The sequence below is a fragment of the Dama dama genome, chromosome 20, assembly GCF_033118175.1.
Source record: "Dama dama isolate Ldn47 chromosome 20, ASM3311817v1, whole genome shotgun sequence".
In the NCBI taxonomy this organism is placed as follows: domain Eukaryota; kingdom Metazoa; phylum Chordata; class Mammalia; order Artiodactyla; family Cervidae; genus Dama; species Dama dama.
The window spans coordinates 66,582,366-66,605,887 of NC_083700.1; the positions used below are offsets into that span (position 1 = coordinate 66,582,366).

Below are 23,522 nucleotides of genomic sequence, written 5' to 3' on the forward strand. Positions count from 1 at the left end.
GATCAGTCTCCAAAGTAGACTGGTTGCAAGTTTTGATTTCTACAACTACCAGTAGTCTGATACACTTCCTTTTAAAAATATGGTCACTGAATTAAAGATGTTTCTCTTGTTTTAATCCTAAACTAAACTGTCATGTCAAATATGGTTTCACCTAGTATGTACCTGCCTGTACCTTTGCCCAAATGTGTGTATTTTTAAACATGAAACAGTTCAGTACTGATATCTTGGTAAATTACAAACATCCCTTCCATCTTCCCATTAATAAAATAGATTCTTCCCTCTTTTTATTGAAATTTTAATTTCCAGTCCATGTGTATTATAGAGGAGGCTTAATGTAGGTCACTAGATGCCATCGTGAATAATGGGAAAAAGAAAGTCTCCTGTTCCCTAATGCCTGTTAGCATGAAAACACAGCCCTGGATGCCTTATTATGCTTTTTGACTCAGGAGTCCTATGGGTCTGCCATAACTGCTTTGTGAACTCATTGTTTCTGCCAAATACATCAGCTGGGGTGGGAACATTAATTCATGTTAACAGAGATGTGTCATCGTTGCTCCTGAAAAAAGTGCTGAAATGTTATATTTGCAAAGATCGTCTTTAAAGGAAAAATACTGTTTTTAATATTATGTTCTGTCTCTCAATCCAAGAATTTTTCTACTGTGCCTATTTTCTTTTGGGCCAGGTTTTCCTGAGATTAGTACCCATTTATCCTGAGTTAGAAACAATTAGGCATCTTTGTTTTTGAAGTCCAGGTAGAATAACAGTACCTTTTTGGGCAACTAGGCATGGGTCTGTGCCTTGTGGCTGGCTCTCTGGCTAACACAGTTTCTGATTTTTGTTTCTGCCCCACCCCCAACCTTGCTGTACTACATTTGTTGAGGCAGTTTGCCTGTTTTATGTCCCAACAAAGGGGGACATTCAGGGAGTTCCCAAATTCTCCAGGGAGAGACTTAAAACCTCTTTCCACTCTAGGAACTACTAAGGTTGGCAAACCTAAGGAATGTGAGCCAATTTAATCCCTAAAATCGATCACACAGTAGCACAAGAAACTTTCAAAATGGTCAAAGCTATGTCAACTGTAAATTGGCTCTTTACAAGAGCATTTGCCAGTGAACAACCACAACAAGGGCATTTGCCTCTGTGGAGATTGAACTCTGTGCTGCTACAGCTGTTGACCTTCAACATCCCCTTAGGTAATTTAGGGTGAAGTGAGGCACTCTGCTCCAGGGATTCTGTTGGAACAGGTCTTTAGGTAGTTAAATATTTTCAGAAACTGATTTCATGATCCAAATCCTTGCATCTCTTCATATCTAGAAAAGCACTAAATCCCTTCTTACTGACATTAGCTTTCTCGTGGCTAGCAGAAAACCTTTTGTAAGTAAGCACTTGACTGCATTGAACTCCTCCTTCACAAAAACCTTATATATTGACCTTGCCCAACTGCCTCTTTGGAGCAGTCTCTCAGAGCTATCTGAGGTACTGTCTCCCTGGCTGCAGTCCTCATTTTGCCCGAAATAAAACTTAACTTACAACTCTCAAGTTGTACATCTTTAGTCGATAGCTAAAACAGCGAAGCTGCACTTAAAACCCACTGCGCTGCACTTAAAACCCACACCGGATGACAAAACCATCTCCAACATCAGATGGGGAAAAACAACACATTGCTGATTTCTTTTTCTCTCTGCAAGATTGAATGGGAATGGATGGAGCACACAGACAAAGACTAGCCATGCATGGTTGATACTTACCAATCCGTTTCTCACTTTGACAGTGTCTTCTGAAAGTGACTTTTGTATATCCTGTTTTCTAAATGCTTTAAAAGTAACTCCTTCCCTTCACATCCTTTGAACCTGAAGCAGTAACATCTTGAAACATTGATCTATTTGCTGCTAACTTTCATTAATTTCATCCATTCCTGAAGGCAGAGCCACATTTGTGTCCACTTAATGAAGACCTATTTAGGGCAGCTCAGGGCCCTTTATCAGGCCTGAATTAGCTTTGCAGTTTTAATAGGAAATATAGCTTTCTCAATTATTACTTAATTCAATAATGTGCCCACATTTGCTAATGTATTTCTAAAGTGGGAGGCAAGCTGCAACTGCCTATCTGTCCATAAGTAAGCAGAATGTCTCAAACAGGTGCTGCTACCTCTCCGGGAGAGTTAATATTCATTCTGCATCTGTACATGGCCAGGCACATAATCCCATTCTTCAAATGTTGAAAGTAGCAGCATGTGCCAGTGTCAGCCCCACAGCACCTCTAGGGTATTTCAGTCTCAAGATGTATTAATGCAAATGTGTAAATGTCAGCAAGCTAGTATTATGTATGCACACCCATCATTCAAAGGGGGAAAAGAGATCCATTTTGGTTCAGATTATTTTTACTCAGTTCAGTTCAGCTGCTCAGTTGTGTCTGACTCTTTGTGACCCCATGAACCGCAGCACTCCAGGCCTCCCTGTCCATCACCAACTTCTAGAGTTCACCCAAACCCATGTCCATTGAGTTGGTGATGCCATCCAACCATCTCATCCTCTGTCATCCTGTTCGCCTCCTGCCCTCAATCTTTCCCAACATCAGGTTCTTTTCCAATGAGTCAACTCTTCACATCAGGTGGCCAAAATACTGGAGTTTCAGCTTCAGCATCAGTCCTTCCAATGAACACCCAGGACTGATCTCCTTTAGGATGGACTGGTTGGTTCTCCTTGCTGTCCAAGGGACTCTCAAGAGTCTTCTCCAACACCACAGTTCAAAAGCATCAGTTCTTCGGTGCTCAGCTTTCTTTATAGTCATACTCTCACATCCATACAGGACTACTGGAAAAACCATAGCCTTGACTAGATGGACCTTTTTTGACAAAGTAATGTCTCTGCTTTTCAATATGCTGTCTAGGTTGGTCATAACTTTCCTTCCAAGGAGTAAGCCTCTTTTAATTTCATGGCTGCAATCACCATCTGCAGTGATTTTGGAGCCCAGAAAAATAAAATCACCCACTGTTTCCACAGTTTCCCCATCTATTTGCCATGAAGTGATGGGACCAGATCCCATGATCTTAGTTTTCTGAATGTTGAGCTTTAAGCCAACTTTTTCACTCTCCTCTTCCACTTTCATCAAGAGGCTTTTTAGTTCCTCTTCACTCTCTGCCATAGGGTGGTATCATCTGCATATCTGAGGTGATTGATATTTCTCCCAGCAATCTTGATTCCAGCTTGTGCTTATTCCAGGCCAGCATTTCTCATGATGTACTTTGCATATAAGTTAAGTAAACAGGGTGACAACATGCAGCCTTGACGTACTCCTTTTCCTATTTGGAACCAGTCTGTTTTTCCATGTCCTGTTCTAACTGTTGCTTCCTGACCTGCATACAGGTTTCTCAAGAGGCAGGTCAGGTGGTCTCGTATTCCCATCTCTTTCAGAATTTTCCACAGTTCATTGTGATCCACACAGTCAAAGGCTTTGGCATAGTCAATAAAGCAGAAATAGATGTTTTTCTGGAACTCTCTTGCTTTTTCGATAATCCAGCGGATGTTGGCAATTTGATCTCTGATTCCTCTGCCTTTTCTAAAACCAGCTTGAACATTTGGAAGTTCACGGTTGACATATGGCTGAAGTCCGGCTTGGAGAATTTTAAACATTACTTTACTAGCGTGTGAGATGAGTGCAATTGTGCATTAGTTTGAGCATTCTTTGGCATTGCCTTTCTTTGGGACTGGAATGAAAACTGACCTTTTCTAGTCCTGTGGCCGCTGCTGAGTTTTCCACTGCTGTATTTTTACTACAAGGCCTTTAATTCCAAAGTTTCCTGGTTTGTTGAAGGTGGTTGTTTCCCAGAAAAAAAATATTTGGTAAGTGAAGATATAATGGTGACCACTACCCAAAGGGCCTAGAATTCCAAAGAAAACTGAGCCCCAGAAATGAACAGAGAAAGGGCAAGCAGCCTCTCTTTTTGTTCTCTCAGTCCTTCCCACAAGGTCACCCTAATTGACAGGCCAAATAATTTTATTCTGATAAGACAGCAAATTAAATTTCATTTGGTTTGAAAAAGTGTTCCAATATGTGTATGAGTTGGTCTAAATTCATTCTAAGAAATTTAACAGGGTACATATTTCTTTTATTACTTCATGTTTTCTCAATAACAAATTCCTTGAGATAAAAATTAAAACCACTGGAAAAATGAAAAGATGCCCATTGTAAATGGAGGAGGGGGCTTATATTTTTTAAAAGGATTTTGATAATTTGAAGAAACAAGCTGAGAGGCAAATATTTCTTTGAAGAACTCCATTTAATCATTTTCCTATCATTAATCACTTTAATGACTAGGGACACATTTTTTTTTTTTAACTCTATGAATTATACACCATAACGGTGACATAATGTCGCCACTAAAAACCTGATGATGAAAATTAGCACTTACCTCCAGAAAGTGCAGGCAAATTAACCAAATAGTTTACACAAAAGTCAAATTATACGGATATTCCTTTTTCCTCACCCCTTCATACCTGCAATGATGTATTCCACTTAATTCTATTTACTTAGGAGAAAAATTTTTAAACTTTTGTTAGGATATAACTAATATACACTTTGTGAGCATAGACTCACACAAATGCTTGTATTAAAACATCTTCTTTGATGCAGAATAGTCTTAAAATGTTTACAGTAATCATATTTCTGGTTGCAGTGTTACTCTTAATTGTAAGAGTGTTGTGTGTATACTGTGGGATAAAGCACATGAGTATTTACATTGGTGTTTCTAGAACCTGCGATTGCCAGCAAAGCAGAGAGAAGACAAATGTAAGATAGATGAGGTAAAATAAAAACCAGATAGTCCTGAATTTGAATTTGAATTTTCAATTTGAACTCATAATGATTTTATCTTTAAACAGTATACACAGCATATGTAGTTAATATACTAGTTCAGTCTAATGGAAAGACCAAGAAACAAAGACCAATCCAGTAGTTATGAGTACCTGTAGAGCCAAGATTATGCTCTCAATACTATCAATAGAAGGACCAAAGTTCTTTGGGAAAAATGTCTGGATTCGGCATGCATCAGGATATGTACAAGAAAAGCCTTAAACATCATATAATAAAAGGAAACAAAAAAGAATTTACAAGACTTTGTTTTACAAAACTACTAAAGACATGTCAAAAGGATGCAAAAGCCAATTTGAAGACGTTCCCATAGCTCAAAATAGGACGATTTAAGCATAAGAACATAATTTTAATGAATTAAAGTATTTCAAATAGGTTTAAGTACCTAAGTCGATATGTAAATACTGAAAACAATAAATTTACTGCTCATTTTTTGGAGGATGATGGTGTCAATGTCTTAAAACTAGTAAATTAAGAGAAAGAACTTGTACTATCTTCTATCTCACAGTAACCAAATGGTTGATGACAGCAAGTTTATAATGTATATCAGCTAATAAGTGAAAAAGAAATCATGAAATATCACTATTTTGCACCATAATTCTACTGAATTACTGGGTCTAGACAATGATCATTAATGACTATTAACATAAAAAGAGAGAAAACAGTCTTCATTCTGATAGAAGTATCACCTAATAATCTTGATTTAAAAAAACTTTTTTAAAAAATTAGACCCAAATCCAATAAATCCTCAATATCAATAAGTCCCCTACATAGAAACCTTCAGGTTGCAAACTTTCAAAGATGTGAACATGTGTTTGAATGTCCAATTAAATAAGCTGTTCATGTGTCTGGCATACCCTGCCGTGTGTGAATCCTCTGCAAGTGGTGATACAGTACTGTACAGAGTACTGGTACAGTATCTTTACTTCAAGCCCAGGATGTCCAGAAGCAAGGGTGAAACCAATGGTGATGTGGCTGGTACTGCTAAGAAATGCCAACTATTGTACTGTGCTACTGTACTTTTCAAGGTACTCTAAAACCACTTTCTTTATTTCTTGTGTTTGTTTTTTATGTATTATTTCTGTGAAAAGTATTATAAACCTATTACAGTACAGTACTATATAACCAAAAGCGTTAGTTGGCTACCTCGGTTAACTTTGTTGGACTTAAATGAACAAAAATTAGACTTACAGATTCACTCTTGGAATGGAACTCATTCATATGTAGGGGACTTACTGCACAGAGGTATCAAAGCAGAAGTAATATAGGGGGGCAGTCAGCAAAATATAGATTGTGGACGAATGACTAGATTTTTTTCAATAATAAAGTGAGAGTGAGAGAAAAGAAGCCATAGATTAAGAGAAATATAGGAGGCATATCAATTATTTATAATGCATAGACTAATGCTAATCCTTATTTGAACATGTACAGACCTTAGTACTAATCCTGAGTCAATTAACTGTTAAAAATATTAATGAGATCACTGGAGAAATTTGAAAGCAGACTAAATATATATTGTTATTAAGAAAGTATACTGATTTTTATGTAGGGCAATGTCACAGTGTTTATTTTTAAGAGTCTATCTTTTAGAGATAAATGCTGAAATATTTATGAATGAAAATAATATGATGCCTGGCATTTGCTTCAAAACAAACCTTGGGAAAGGAGAAAGCAAATAGAGGTATAGATGGAACAAGACTGGCTATGAGTTAATAATATTCAATCTGAACTGTGGGTACACAGGAGTTCATTACAGGATTAGTCTAAGTGTGACATTTCCCTTCATAAAAAGTTAAAAAATGTCTCTGTTTGAAATGTGGCAATGATCATCAGGTCACTATGGGAAATCTTTAACAATCAAATCAACACAGCTATATTTAGGACACAGATTAAAATCACAGTGGAGATAGCAGCCCTTGAGATCATTTTGGTCATCCTTTTGTCATTCAAATAGATTTTCCTGAAACTATCCATTCTGCTCATTTCTATTACTTGCTGTCTTCTTTGGTCTGGTTGCAGTATTCAGTGAAACACTAGACAGGATTAGATTTGGGGGAGAAAACAGCTACAAAGTATCATAAAATCATTTTGGCTTGATTTTTATACTTCTGTTTTGGTAACTCTACAAAATGAATGATACCTGCAAAATTAACAACTGAGTTTTTTTCTACTATATAAACAGCTTTCCTCCTTACAGCCAGTAGGAAAATGAACCTCCCAAAGCTATTCTTTCCCAGCACTTGTTGCCCAGCCCACAGATCTGCAGTAGTGCTGTCTCTGAAAGTTCACAGCAAAACCAACATGATACAAGCAAAACACATGGGGACAGACAGCATGCTGAGTTCTTCTCTGATACCCCTAAATTATTCAAGGGCCTATAGTTATGACTAGGTGATACCCCAAGGGCAAACTATTACTAATGAAAAACCAACTACACATAATTAGCTGCATTGCTCTGGGCTAGTGAAAAAACAGAAATTTCCAAAGCCACTTGAGAATGATCGTATTTATATAAAATGATGATACAGGTGACCATATTTCTTTGAAGCACATACCTCCTCCCTTTATCCCTACTGCCTGGCTCTTTGGACCACTTACGCTACACTGATTCAAATCTAAACACTGGGAATCTTCTCACTAACTCTAAAGTGTAAGGGGCCACTATCGACGGCTATTTATCTGGCATTTCATTAGGAGCTATGTATTTTTGGTGCTCAGAAGTAGAAAACACTAAATTTGACCTACATTATCAATAGGAGAGTTAGTCCACATAAGATTTTTAAAATAATTACCAGCATTAAAACTCTATCCAGAGATGTTAGAAACTCCCTTTCTCAAACACATACCCCAATACAGTTAAAGGTTTAAATTTGATAATAATAAAGGATAAAAGATATACGTCTTGAGGAGATGTACACCCTTCCTTGTATATCAGAATGTTAATATTGGAATTATAGTCAATGCTCAATTTATCCATGATATTGCACAAGTAAGCAATATTCAGTGGTAATTCAAATTTAGCAATCAGTTTCAATATTTTTCCTTCAGCAGGTCTTTACCAGTACTAGATATATGAACTAAAATAAAAGATAGACTGATTTACAACTCTGCTTCTCTCTCATATACTGGTTACCTTTCTAAAGAAGAAGAAAAAAAGTAAGTTATATGGGAGAAGAGGAGGAGGAAGAGGGAGTGGGGAGGAAGCAGGAAAAGTAAGGAGCAGGAGAACAGTAAGACAAGCAGATCTCGGGAAAGGTGGTTTACAGAATGCTGCAGAAAACCAGATGTAATAAAAATATGCAAATTGGTTTTTAGCTAATTGAGTGAATGGTATATATATATATATCTCATTTCTCGTCAAGAACCCACTGTTAATGATTTTAAGTAATGCTTAATTTCAACATGATATTCTGCTTAACATGTTAAATGCTAAGTTATGGTGATCACAAGTTCACAAGCACCGGGCCTATTTGCAGGCAAGAAGCTCTGCAACCTTATTACAGAATCAATAGCCTGTTCTGTTTTGCAGTCTGAGTAAATTTTTGTCACAATTTCCAAAGGAGTTTAGGTCCTAAAGTTCCTTAACACTTCTATTTTGAGACAAAAATGTGTAGACTTCTTTCAGCTAATATCCAATTTACTCAATAGCAAATTGAACTAAATAAGAACAAACCTAAAGAAATCTTGGGGAAGCAGTCAGTGTTTTTTTTTGGTGGGGGGTGGTGGGGAGGGCCTTCGATCCAATCAGAATGAAGAGAGAGGCTGGTGCAGGTAGACCAAAGGAGGCCTCACTGCTGGCTCATCAAGTAATCATAATAGTCAAAAACATGTAACAACTGGTTTGAAAAATAACTGTTCATTTAATAGCTGGCAAAAGAACTCTGCAAAGACTTAGCATGAACAACAACAAGGCCACTTCTCAAAGGACTCACCTGTCTTTCCCAGTTTCCTTCTTAAACACTCCATCACAGTAACTCATGCGCTTCTCTGTGGTCACATAAATTTGGGCATTGGGATAGATGTCAACAGTCTTTTTCAACATGTTGTACACAATGCCATTGCCATCTTTCCTCATATTGCGGAAAGGGCCCCAAATAACATAAATAGTAGTGTTTGCTTCCTTGAAAAAATAATCAGGGTTTTTCAGCAAAAGAGGAACGCTGGTATGGGATACAACGCGAATCATTGTCATGCGGCCAACATCCTCTTCATAGCCTTTGGTGGGTGCATTGTTCATTCTCCAAATGCAGGATGACTGATCTATCTCGTTCCCTACCTTCTGGCCGACCATCTGACCTGAGTTTGACACAATGGCACAAAGATTACAGTCCAGTTGCAAAGGCTGAAAAACAGAAAGAGAAACAGGGCAGGGGTGGGGGAGAAATGTGTAAATTAGAAAGTTCCACATATCCCAACAAGTTCTTCTGGGAAAACAGAAATTCCAGATATTGTATATCATTGCTGAGTGTGGGAATATCTCGGAAATATATTTATACTAATCCAACACTAGCTCCACAGGTATCAAGCTTGGGGCATGCCTCCATTTAAAAACTGAATATGGATTGTTAAGAAATAATTTTCATTTCTCTTTCTTGAGTTGGTTTAAAATTCAATGAAAAAGCAGTCATTTGTTTCCCATTTTATAGGATGCCTTTTCATTCAAAACTGTAATTTCAAATGAAATAAGGAAATACAGAAAGATTTGCTCTCTTTAATAAGGATGGTGGCTAAAAAAAAGAAATGCAAAAGGAGTATATATAGGCATCAATTCTGAAGTTTACTTATATGTATGAATGATTATGTAGCAATTGATAAAAACATAAAAAATTCAGCAAATGATGAGATTCTGAAGTTTCAAAACCCAGAACTACTGAAGATAAATTTCAGGCTAGCAAAAATATTATAGAGACTCTTAAAAAAATCCCCTTGCATCGCCATGGTTAAATAACCTTTGTGCTCTTGTTTATTCTAGTTGGATAGGAAGGCTTCTTTTTAAGAACTCAGGGAAGGCAGGTACACAGACTGTCTCCACCATCCTTTTATTTATTTTTTTATTGGAGTTTAATTGCTTTACAATGCTGTGATAATTTCTGCTGTACAATGAAGTGAATCAGCTATACCTATACATATATCCCCTTCCTATTGGACTTCCCTCCCCCTACTCCCCACCGTCCCACCCATCTAGGCCATCACAGAACATTGAGCTGGGTTTCCTGTGCTATACCAGAGGTTCCCACTATCTATCTATTTTACACTTGATAACGTATATATGTCAATCCTAATCTCCCAATTTGTCTCACCCTCCCCTCTCCCTGACTCCGCCTGGTATCCATATGTCCATTCTCTACGTCTGCATCTCTATTTCTGCCCTGCAAATAGGTTCATTTATACCATTTTTCTAGAGTCCACATACTTTAACCAATAAGGTGACAGAGACTCATAGAGACGAAGCATCAACTTTCAGGGCTGGCAGGTGATAAAGTTGCATTGGTAGATTCAAATCTAGATCCAACCCTAAACCCACTGCTCTCTCCCTTATTCTCTGCTTGTTTTTTTCCTTCCTACGTGGCGCTAGTGGTGAAGAACAACCCTGCCAATGCAGGAGAAAGAAGAGACAGTTTCGATCCCTGGGTCGGGAAAATCCCCTGGAGGAGGGGACGGCAACACACTCCATTCTTGCCTGGAGAATCCCATGGATTCTCAGAGCAGCCTGGCCGGCTAGACAGTCCATGGGGTTGCCAAGAGTTGGACACGACTGAAGCGACTTAGCATACTAGCAAGCAAGCCAAATACAGTCGACACTCTGTGGATGGAAAATACCACACCATCCGGGTTGCTTGGATCTGTGGATGCAGAACTGGAGCATATGGAAAGGCCATGGCATGGGAATTGAGCATCTGCAGGTTTTGGCATCCACTGGGGTCCTGAAATCAACCCCCCTCAGGTATGGAGGAATGACTGTAAATTCCTTTTACGATTCCCCCACACATAAAGAAAAGTGAACTTTTAAACAGTGAGTGATAAGGGGACAATGCACTTTGCTATTACGTGCCTTTCTTCTTTTCTTTCTGTGAGATTCTACGTTTATATCTGATATGTGTTCCCAGATTTCTTGGTGCCTATTGGTCAGTGGCCCCTTCCACACTGTGTATTAGTTGTGTTACAATTTATTATTTAATAATGTCTGTCCACTAGAAAGTAAACTCCATAAGAGTAGGCTCAATGTCTGTCTTAATTTAACCCCACTCCTCAGAAATCCCTGGAATGCTATAGTATTTCAATATACAGTGGTCAAGTTAGGAAATGAAAGCAATTTAATGAAAAGAATTTATTAGGACCCTGAACATAGGAAAGAAGAGGACTTTTTCAATTCATCTAGAATTGCTGATTTAGTTTAAAAGAGAAAAGCAATCTGGAAGAAACACATCAGCATACCCACAGGTTCAATATAGGCGAGGGAATCTATTTATCTGACATGTCAAAATTAAGAATTTTTAAAAACCTTACTTACACAGCCCACAAAGGTCCATTTTGAAGTGCCTTAAAAGTCTGCTATGAAAGGGACTGACTGTCCTTCGCTCCTGCTCCAGTAAGATTTCTAAACTAAGGTGGGCAGCAGGTAATCCAGGCACCAGGTCAGAATAGCTCCTCTTAAGGAGGGTGAGTGCATTAGGGCACTTGGCAATGGGATTTTCTAGGTTGGTGCCATAGTGAAGACTTCACCAAAGGGCAAATGGAGGCACAAGGGGGTGCCTCGTAGAATCAGGCATTGATTTAAGCCCCTTCCTCATGCATTTAAGGCCCTTCCCTACAACCTTTGGGAAGATTGTAAGGAAGAATACAGTGTTCTTCCTGACATCTATTAGACTGAGCTGAGTCCTCCAAACTCAGTCACACAAATCAACGCCTTATTTAATTTGTTTGTCACATGACACGTTCCAACTTATCACCAAAATGCATATCATATGGTGCCAGGAGGTTAGGTTCCATTTAGTGTTCCAAGAAGTTGCTTCCCTGTATACTAAAAACATTTTGGGGGTACCACCCCCACACATTAAAAAAAATAAGAAAGATATAAAGGAAAAGCCTTGGAGGTGTTCTAATACCCAACATGCAGCAATTTGCATTGGATTTCCAAGTCATTAAAGTGTATTAGCTGGCTCTGCTGCAACAAGGCTTCATTTAGCTAATAAGAATCAGCACACTGGTTTCACTTGACAATTGTAACCTCTGAGAGTGATCAATTAAGATATCACAGTCTGTCTCATAACAACATATCAGCAGTGCAGGTATGAGGTCAGCAGCTGACTAATAACTTGAGGGCAAACACTGGGAACAATGGCCTCTTGTTTATATGCTGCTGCTAAGTCGCTTCAGTCCTGTCCAACTCTATGCGACCCCATAGACGGCAGCCCACCAGGCTCCCCTGTCCCTGGGATTCTCCAGGCAAGAGCACTGGAGTGGGTTGCCATTTCCTTCTCCAATGCATGAAAGTGAAAAGTGAAAGTGAAGTCTCTCAGTCAATGTCCGACTCTTAGTGACCCCACAGACTGCAGCCCACCAGGCTCCTCCGTCCATGGGGTTTTCCAGGCAAGAGTACTGGAGTGGGGTGCCATTGCCTTCTCTGCTTGTTTATATGACAAGCACGTAATTGGGCAGGGTGCTATGAATATAATGCCTCTGGGGGTAGATGGTGATTTTTAAATTGCCCCTTTCTTTTATGCTATTCACTTGGCCATATTGTCACCAAGGCCAGAGTTGTAAGAGACTTCCTGATGTCATTCTGCGTGGTCTCAGACCTGCCTAGCTGTCTGGCTTCCTGAATGAGGTACCAGGAGTCATGGCTGCAGGGGTGACTGTTCTATTTACCACGTGGTTGCAGGAACCATCTTTACAGTATAATAGGAGTGCAGGACTAGATGAATGAAACATTCCTAATCATAATCAGAGGCTTCAGGTAACATGAAGAGCTTGTTAAAGCACAAGGGACTCATTTTTATGTTTGAAGGCACTTTCAAACTACAGTAAGCCATGATAAAAAGAAAGACACACCTGGGTACCAATGGATGGTTTGACCCAAGGGCTGCTCTTATCTGGTTATCTCAGCTCCTTTTATTAGCTTTATCACTGCATCTTGTGATCTCAACTTTCTTTGTTAAAATGTCCTGCTGTTTCTTGAGCTCATTTATGTTATTTGATTTGGGGCTTTTGCTTGAAAATTTATTCCATGTGTGTCCACTCACTCAGTTCTGCCTCAGTAAGCAGTTTCTTTCTAGATACAGGCCCTGGATTTTCTGAGACCTTTGGAAAGATTTATCTGACTCCACTTTATCAAGCCCTATCATAATTTTGAACTCTCCTTTTCAGTTGACTTGTCCCTATTTTTTGTTTCTTTTCATTAAAAACAAATTTGACCTCTTTGTCTTTCCCTCTCGTACACTCAAAACATCATCAAGCCAAATGCTTTGCTTGAGCTTTGGCTGTGTCTATAAACTGAGATTACCACAAATATTCAGCAGACCATCTGGGCAGCTGTGTTCCTAAGAGAAATCTCACAAATGTCAAATGCTTCCTTTCATCTGAAATCTAAGATACTGATTTTGGGGGGGGGGGGGGGGTGGATAACATCATTATACAGGCACATCTTACTGTACTGCATTTCATTTTATTGAGCTTCATAGATACTGTGTTTTCTTTTTTTCTCTTTTTTTTCTTTTTTTTTACAAGTTGAAGGTTTGTAGCAACCCTGTTTTGTCAAATGATGGATAAGTATATTTTAGCCATAGAGTATTTTTTAAGTTAATGTATGTACTTTTTTAAGACATAGGCTATTGCACACCTAACAGACTACAGTATAGTGTAAGCATAACTTTTATATACCCTGGGAAACCAGAAAATTCATGTGACTTTATTGCAATATTCACTTTATTGCAGTGGTCTGGAACTGAACGTGCAGTATTTCCAAGGTTTGCCTTATTTGATTTGGGTATTTTCTCCCTTTTCAAAATATACTACCTCTATAGCTGCATATCTGGTAATAAATACTCAACTTGGGGAAGTTAATTCAGTGGTATCTAGTAAAAAATTGTCAACTACAAATTGGCACTTACCAAGAGCATTGCCAACGACTGAACAACAAAGGCATTTGTCATCTGCCCTTACAGAGATTGAACCCCATGCTGCTATAGCTGTTGACCTTCAACAATCCCTGAGGGAGTTCAGGGTCCAGTGAGGGGCTCTGTACTCCAGGGGATCTGGTGGGACAGGTCTTTAGATATTTGGATGTTTTTAGGAACAGATTTTATGATCCCAATCCTTGTATCTCCTCATATCTAGAGAAGCACTAAATCCCTTCATGGTGACATCAGATCCTCATGAGTAACAAAAACCTTTTGTAAAATGAGTGCTTCATGGCATTGAACTCCCCCTTCACCAAAACCTTGTATATTGGCTTTCCCCCACTGCTGCTTTGGAGCAGTCTCTCAGGGCTATCTGAGGTGCTGCCTCCTGGGCTGAAGTCTTCATTTTGCCCCAAATAAAACTAACTCACAACTCTCAAGCTGTACATCTTTTTTTTTTCAGTCGACACAACCAAGTAATTTTTACCATGCACTTGTTCCATGCAAGGTTCTGTTAATTAATCCTAAAATAATTTTAGGATTTTAATCAGTGTGAATTTTAACCTCAGCATATAGCTCTGAGGTAGGTGGGGGTGTTTTATGATCAACTAGGGTCAATTCATATACTATTCATTGGCTGAAAAGTTCGTTTGGGTTTTTCCATAACATCTGATGAAAACCTGAATGAACCTTTTAGCCAAGCCAATGTTTTAAAGGTCTAATGTACTGCCTTGAAAACTAAGTCCTTCCTCTGCTAAAACAAATCTTGACATTTGTCTCCTTTTTGAAAAAGAATTTAATTCCTATCTGACATGCAGGGAGAGGATGAGAGAGGTAAGAAACAGTATGATGGAGACATATAAATATGGAGTATTATATTTATTGACATTAACATGATTAAATACCTAATATGGGCCAGTCATCCTGCCCAGCACTTCATTACATTATTTTATTCAGTTCTCATAGTAAATTCTTCAAAAGTTAGTTTTTACTTCATATTATTGAACTGAAATTGAAATGAACATGAAGTCCAGTGAGTACTAGACATCTTTCAGGTTAGAAAGACAGAACATATTATCTTTTGTGAAATGCACTCATAGCACTAATAAGAAGTGGGAGGTATTAAAAAATTATTTATTATGAATTTGCACTATCCCTAATAAGCATGTAGGCAAACACGTCAACTCTTACTTAGTATTATATTAAAACTATCTACATTAAATTATAAATCAATGCTTTTAAATATGTTGGTGGCCAAAAATTTCACCAAAAGAGGACAAAGTTTCTTAACTGATGAAAGTCTCCTCAGGAGTGTTAGGGTTTTGTATGGGGATAGAAATAATCTCTCCTTTCTGGCAATGACATTATGAAAGCATAAGAAATTATGTGGATATTTTTTCTTAATCTTTAAGTTTAAAATATGGCTGAAATTTCAGTCTAAGATAAACTAATCATGACTGACTTTATTAGTTTTAAAATTTTCCTCCACATTTTTTTTACTCAATTTTCCTTTCAAACTTTTTTTGTAATGGGAGTGAATTGTGTTTCTTTCTGAAGCATTGAATTATTACAGTCCACGTCTGAGAAAGCACAAAGCCATGATAGATGCTTTTGTAAGCTGGTCTCCGTGGCTAAGGGAATACCTCTCCCCAGTGCAAAGTCTCCTGGAGGTAAATTCACTTTAGAAGCTTACAGTGGCTACTTTCAACTCCCTGGGCAGCAAAGATAGCTGAGATGCCAAGCCCTCCTCTAACTCTTTGAATCGCTCCCCTCTCCATCCGTATGAAGATTCTAGGACACTGACTGCCTAGGTACTAAGCTCATCCTTAGATCATTTTACAGTCATGTGGATTTTTATTTTTAACTTTTCATAAGCATGGGCATTCAGCACAGAAATGAATTCTTGTTTGCACAAATGCCAAAGAATATAAGTGCAAGAGAATCCTTGATACTACGGAGGTAAGAGAGGACAATGTGGCTATTCTAATCTCTTTTGAAGAGTCTGTGGTATTTTAATAATTAGCTTTATTTTCCTGTGACTAAATATTATTTAGGCAGACTCTAGAAACCAATTAACCATGACATGCCCAATTGATCCTTGTCTGGTTAAAAAAAAAAATGACCAAAACTAACAGGTCATTCACTCTGATCAGGAAGTCTCACCTTTTATTGAGTCCAATCACTTTTCTGTTCAAATTAGGACACATATAGTTAAAGACTTCTTTCTGTTTCTCTGCTCTAAATTTACACACACACACACACACACACACACACACACACACACGCACAGAGTCACCCTCATCCTGCAAATGAGACCGCTCATTCTCCTAACCACTTTTTCCATCCTGCTCCTTACCAACCAAACCACTCTGGAAAATTTCCCTTCTCTGTTCTTTGGGTAAGAAACTGACAAATTGCCCTATCCTTTTTGAATGATATATTGGGACAACTGCCAAGCACTTTACATTTTAATCAGTAAGAAGAATGAAATATTTAACCTTTACTTTTTCCTCCATGAATATGCTTATAGACAATAGAATAGATAATTAAAATCTGTGAATTAAAACTTGCAAAACAGTGTGGTTTCCCCAGCAAAGAGAAATGGCCATGTACGAAAGGTCACCTGTCAACTAGTTCTAGTTATTAAATCTCTGCATTTATCACTGTGGTGGCTCCATGGAAAACGAAGGTCAAGACATTAAATTATGAAATAGTCAGGATTAGAAAAGGTCACTAAAAACTCAACTAAAATTTAACCAAACCTGCTAATTCCACATCCTTTGAAGCAAGCAGACACAGCCAGGGATGAAACATACACTGGATGGAACTAATCCATCTCCCTATTTTATCCCCATATTCAAAATGAATTTCCATTTGATGTCTTGAAGTCTAAAATGAAACTTGCTCATCTCAAATAAAAACAGGAGCTTCGATAAATATTTCAGAACAAAATCATGTTTGAATCGAACCAGCTTAAATTATTAAAAACATAGTTTTACACCACTCTAAGGGTTGCTTTCACTTCAATCATGAGAATGCAATTTAAAATATTAGCAATGGGGCACTCCTGGCATCTTAAATGCTTTACAGGACAATTAGCAAATCCACCACTGACTAATTTCCTACTTTAATGTTGAAACAAATGAGATCTTTGCTTTTCATCATGCAATTTGAATGAATTTGAACAAAGCAGGTTGAACAAAGCTCCAGAGACACACTCTTCAGTTTGCTGTCATTTATTTCTCTACTCTTCCTGAATGTCTTTAGAGTTTTAGTTTTAGAGGCTTCAACATGTATAATGATGCCATTGGGGAATAGATTTTGCCTTTATTCTCCTTGATGTTCTTTTGAGGTCTTTCAAGTGAAAGGTACAAAAAAGGCATTAACAATCTGGCATTGTTTTTATTGCTTGACAAAGAAAAAAATGTATTTTAATTTTTCCCATGTTTCAGGAATGATTAAGCAAGCTGTTTTCATCCACACTGAGTCACTTTCAGCAGACCTCTAACTGTGAGCAAAGACTTGTAAGGATTGTTCTAAAGAGAATTCAACACAGTTCAACCAAGCCAGCCTATATATGTACTTCTTTGCCCCTCCACAATCCCGCTTCTTTCAGTTAATGCAGCTTTCAAAAGCAGTGCGTATAAATCATACAGTGTGAGTAACTGCACATAAAAAGACAGATTTGCTAACCCACGGTTTGGCTCTGGCTCTCTGTGGATTTGGGATATGGCATTTACCTTGATTCCTACATGGTGGCATTATATCCAAGCATAAAACTTAACAGGGGGGTACATAAAAATGTTAATGTCAAGAGATAATTCTAAAACCAGCAACATAAAACTCTGTTTCTCAGTCACCATAGATGATGTGTTCTCTTCATTTGGAAGTTCCTTTAAAAAATGGATCTGTATAATCATGCAGGCATGCCAAATGAAAGCAGTTTGCTTTCTCTGGTGCATGTGTGCTAAGTCACGTCTGTTGTGTCCAACTCTTTGCGACCCTATGGACTGTAGCCTGCCACGCTCCTCTGTCCATGGGATTCTCCAGGCAAGAATACTGGACTGGGTTGCATGCCCTCCTCCGAGAGACCTGCCCAGACCCAGAGATCAAACCTGTGCCTCCTGCAGCTCCCGCATTGCAGGTGGATTCTTTACCGCTGAGCCACTGGGCAAGCCCCTTGTATTCTCTGGACTAGAACACAAATGAGTCTTTTCAAACCAAAAATGAATTTTTACCTATAGATTGAGAAAATGGGAGTAATTCTCACTGTCAGGTCATAAAAAAATTTGACTAATTTTGAGGCCAGTTTCAGATCAGTTCAGTTCAATTCAGTCGCTCAGTTGTGTCTGACTCTTTGCAACCCCATGAACCGCAGCATGCCAGGCCTCCCTGTCCATCACCAGTTCCCACAGTTTACCCAAACTCATGTCCACTGAGTCGGTGATGCCATCCAACCATCTCATCCTCTGTCGTTCTCTTCTTCTCCTGCCCTCAATCTTTCCCAGCATCATGGTCTTTTCAAATGAATCAGCTCTTCGCATCAGGTGGCCAAAGTGTTGGAGGCCAGTTTACTTCTAGATTATATTTCCATATAGCTATTGCTGATTAGATAGCATTAAACACCTTTATGTTCTGGCTAGAATTTGCTTTGGAACCTAGGAAACTCATGTTACCTCATAAATGTTCTTAATTGCCATGTAGAATTTTTGCCAGATACATAAAGCTAGCGATAAACTGACCATGTGTTGACGAATATTCAACACAAGGTTTTTTATTTTTTGTTTTTAATCTTGTTCTATTTTCTAAGCTGAAGAATGCTTTAGTGGGCTTATAGTTTGTGAGAAAGGGCTGGTGGAGATGAGAAATTGCAAATACATGACAAAGGCCCACTAATGGAGTGAGAACCTAGAAAAGATAGGAGTCAATAACTTAAGGAATATTACTGATGGTGTTTAGTTGCTAAGTCATGTCCAACTCTTTTGTGACCCCATGGACTGTAGCCTGCTAGGCTCTTCTGTCCATGGGATTTCCTAGGCAAGAATACTGGAGTGGGTTAGCATTTCCTTGTCCAGGGGCTCTTCCAGACCCAGGGCTAGAACCCAAATCGCCTGCATTTGGCAGGTGGATTCTTTACCACTGGGCCATCGGGGAAGCCCTTGAGGAATATTACTTGGTCATAAAAAGAATGAAATATTACCATTTGCCACAACATGGATGGACCTAGGGATTATCACACTAAATCAAATTAAGGCAGACGGTGGAAGACAAATATTATGACATCACTTATATGTGGAATCTAAACAATAATATAAATAAACTTATTTATAAACAGAAACAGACTCACAGTCATAGAAAACAAACTTATGGTTATCAAAGGGGGAATGGGTAGGGTGGGGATAAATTAGGAGTATGGGATTAACAAATACATATTACTTTATATAAGATGGGGTTCTCAGGTGCAGGAGATGCAGGAGAGGTGGGTTTGATCCCTGGGTTGGGAGGATCCCCTGGAGTAGGAAGAGGCAACCCACTCCACTATTCGTGCCTAGAAAAGTCCATGGACAGAGAAGCCTGTCAGAAAAGACTGTCAGGAAAAAAGAATTAAGAGTGACAAGAAGCTGTGATCTTACAAGAGTGGAATACAACCAGAGTTTACCTCAGATTCCCTTACATTTCTATAAAGCAAGTAAGGGTTAATTGAGAGACTTAGAGGTAAGGTTAACAGGATTAAGGAGAGATATGAATTTTTGAGAAAGAATTTTTGAAAAGATTCTTTTGGGCAAGAATCAAAAGGATTGCCAGTTATGCCACAGTTAGAATTTAGAAATTACATATTTTTGATGTTGATACTGTAAGATTCTGTATTCTTTCTAAGTACTGTTTAGGGGTACAGAAGCAAGGATGAAGAGAGTTTATCCAGCTTGATCCAGGGCTGAAGTTGGGGCAAGTGGTATACTGAAAGCTTGACACTGAGAAATAATTATGGGCACTAATAATATAAATTTCAAGCTGATAGTGGAAGGAAATAAATGGTAGGAAAATGAGCAAATGGAAGAGATAAGGAAACAAGAATGTCTTAGTGGGGTTATGTTCATTCAGTGGAGATAGTAAGAGAGATGCTTGCATCGTATACCCTAAGATTATGCTTATTTGGGAAATAAGGAGAAAAATGTGTCTAATTTAGGCTTTAAATTAAAGGCTCATGATTTCATTTGAGAAAGATTTCAGGAAAGAAGCTGTAGTGTAAGTCATTCCTTCCAGTTTGGAAATGCAAAAACCAAAGAATAGAGAATATTCAAATTCATTATAGTTAAAAAGTACCATGTTCTTGCATTGAAAGAATTAATATTGTTAGATGACCATACAACCTAAGGCAGTCTACAGATGCAGTGCAATCCGTATCAAAATATTAGCATCATTTTTTTCACAGAACAAAATCAAGTAATTTAAAAATCTGTATGGAAACACAAAGACCCCGAATAGCCACAACAATCTTGAGAAAGAAGAAAAGAGTTGAAGGAATCATGTTCCTGACTTCAAAATATACTACAAAGCTACAGGAATCCAAATAATATGGTACTGGCACAAAAACAGACACATGAGTCAATGGAACAGAAAAGAGAGCCCAGAAATTAACCCACACACTTATGGTCAATTTATGATAAGGGGATAAAAATATTCAATGAAGGAAAGACAGTCTCTTCAATAAGTAGCATTGGGAAAACTGGACAGCTATATGCAAAAGTATGAAATTAGAACATTCTCTAAAACCATATACAAAGATAAATTCAAAATGGATTACAGACCTAAAAGTAAGACAAGAAACCATACAATTTCTAGAGCAAATCACAGGCAGAACACTCTTTAAAATAAATTGTAGCAGTATTTTTTGGACTTCTATCCTAAAGCAAAGGAAATAAAAGCAAAAATAAACAAATAGGGCTTAATTAAACTTGAAAGCTTTTGGACAGTGAAGGAAACTATTGACAAAACAAAAAGACAACCTACTGAATGGGAAAAAAATATCTGTGAATAATATGGCAGATAAGGGGTTAATATCCAACATATATAAACAACTCACACAATTAAATATAAAAAAAAGTCTGATTAAAAAATGGGAAGAAGACCTGAATAGATACTTTTCCAAAGAGGGATGCAGATAACTGACAGGCGTGAAAAGATATGTGAAAAAAATATGTGCAAAAGTATGTGAAAAGATACTCAGTATTGCTTATCATCAGGGAAAAGCCAATCAAAACCACAATGAGATATCACCTCACATCTGTCAGAATGGCTATCATCAAATTACAAATAACAAATGTTGATGATAATGTGGAGAAAAGGGAACTCTTGTGCATTATTGGTGTGAATGTAAATTGGTGCAGCCACTATGGAAAACAGTATGGAGGTTTCTCAAAAAACTAAAAATAGAACTACCATGAAAAGGTGAAAGTGTTAGTCACTCAGTTGTGTCCACGTGGAGTATAGCCTGCAAGGCTCCTCTGTCCATGGAATTCTCCAGGCAAGAATATTGGACTGAGCAGTCATTTCCTTCTCTAGGGGATCTTCCCAACCCAGGGATTGAACCCAGGTCTTGGGCATTGCAGGTGGATTTGTTACCATTTGAGCCGCCAGGAAAGCCCATTGGTGGGAATGCAAATTGGTACAGCCACTGTGGAAAGCAGTATGGAGGTTTCTCAAAAAAAACTAAAAACAGAACTATCATATGATCCAGGAATTCCACTTCTGTGTACATATCTGAAAAGACCAAAACACTTATTTGAAAAGATACATGCATCCCAATGTTCATAGCAGCACTATTTCCAATTGTCAAGATATGGAAGTAACCTAAATGTCCACCAACAGATGAGTGGATAAAGAAAATATGGTGTATGTATCCAACAGAATATCATTCAGCCATAAAATAGAATGAAATTTTGCTATTTGGAGCAATGTGGATAGACTTGGAGGACATTATGTTAAGTGAAATAAGTCAGACAGAGGAAGACAAATACTGCATGATATCATTTATGTGTAGAATCTAAAAAATACAACAAACTAGTGAAATAAATTTTTAAAAAAAGGAGACTTACAGAGAACAAGCTAGTGGTTACCAGTAGGGAGTGGGAGAGGGAGGGGCATTATAGGGATGGGGAATAAAGGATTATTATGAAATTATGTGAAATCATGTGCGTGAAAGTTTTGAAAACTGCAAAGCACTATGGAATTTAAATAATCTTTTATTCAATAGAAATGAAGAAAGAACTAGAATGAGAACCAATTCTGCTTCAGTATGTTAACCTGCAAAATGCAGACCACCCTTTCCACGGCAGATAGCTAAAATAACTAGGAAAAAAATAAAAACCATCTCTTGAAGACTATCCAAGAACTAACAAGATAGTGGAGAATTGCCAGCCTGGAGAAGTCTTGAATTCTAGGAGGTACATCAACACTAAGGAGTATTTTAGCCCTGGAGGTATTTGTGGCTCTGGAATAATTAGCAAGATTCTGCTTCTGTCAGCCTCTCGGGTCTAGGAAGACACAGATCACAATCCAGAGCCCAAAAAGAGTAAATCAACATCCACTTTGAACGAGGACTCCTAAGACGTATTCTAAGAATAAATTTTGGAGTAAACTAGTCTTATAAAAATCTGTCATCTTTAATGTCAGTTGGTTGGTTCTGAAAACCTGTTTTGGAAATTGTATTATATAATCCTAAACTTCTAAATGACCTTAGATACCTGGAGAAATTAAAGGAATTCTTCCCTGGGGGAAGATAAAGCACCCCTAGACCTCAAATTATTGCTACAAATAACATTTCAAATGCAATGCCCAACACACAATCTAAAAACCCCAGACATATGAAAAGACAAAGCATTATTAGAGGAAACCAACAGAAATAGTCCCATAGGAGCTCCACATTTGAAATTACATGGCACAGACTAAAACAACTATGTTCTCTGTGTTCAAGGAGATAAAAGCCTAGTGAAAATGTTGGCAGGGAAATGAAAACTATACAAAGTGATGGACCATATGTGAAAAAGAACCACTTAGAAGTTCTAGAACTGATAAATATGGTGCATGAAATAAAGGATTCAATGAATGTTTTTAACACCAAATTAGCTAGACAAACTTGCCAGCAAAGTTAAAGAGAATTAGTGAACTAGAAGACAGAAGCAACTGTTCAGAAAGAAACGTGAGATTAAAAAAACGAGAGAGAGACAGAAATGCAGAGAATACAATATAAAGGCCTAACACAACTTTACTGAAATATCAAAGAAGGAAAGAGATAGAATGGACAGAGGTCAGCAGTTGAGAATTCCCTAAAACTTATGAGAATCTCCTAAAACATATGAGAATCTCCAAATTCAAAAGGCTCAGCTGATACCTCCCAGGAGAAATAAATAAATATAAATTCACATCTAAACATATTATAGATGCTTCATAAAAACAAAAACAAAGAGAAAATTTCAGAATTAAAATGACCATAAAATAGCATATAATTTGAGATAGGGGTAAATGGAGTAAAAA

The 23,522-nt window shown here is 37.9% G+C and overlaps 1 protein-coding gene across 2 annotated transcripts in view; it reads right to left on the reverse strand.

Annotated features, from left to right (window-relative positions):
* ST6GALNAC3 (ST6 N-acetylgalactosaminide alpha-2,6-sialyltransferase 3) overlaps nucleotides 1–23,522 on the reverse strand; it is a 597,383-nt gene that overhangs the window by 228,287 nt on the left and 345,574 nt on the right. For both annotated transcript variants that reach the window (XM_061119995.1, XM_061119996.1), the window contains exon 3: nucleotides 8,802–9,211. In XM_061119995.1, the coding sequence (XP_060975978.1) occupies nucleotides 8,802–9,211 (410 nt within the window). The remainder of the gene's footprint in view (nucleotides 1–8,801; nucleotides 9,212–23,522) is intronic.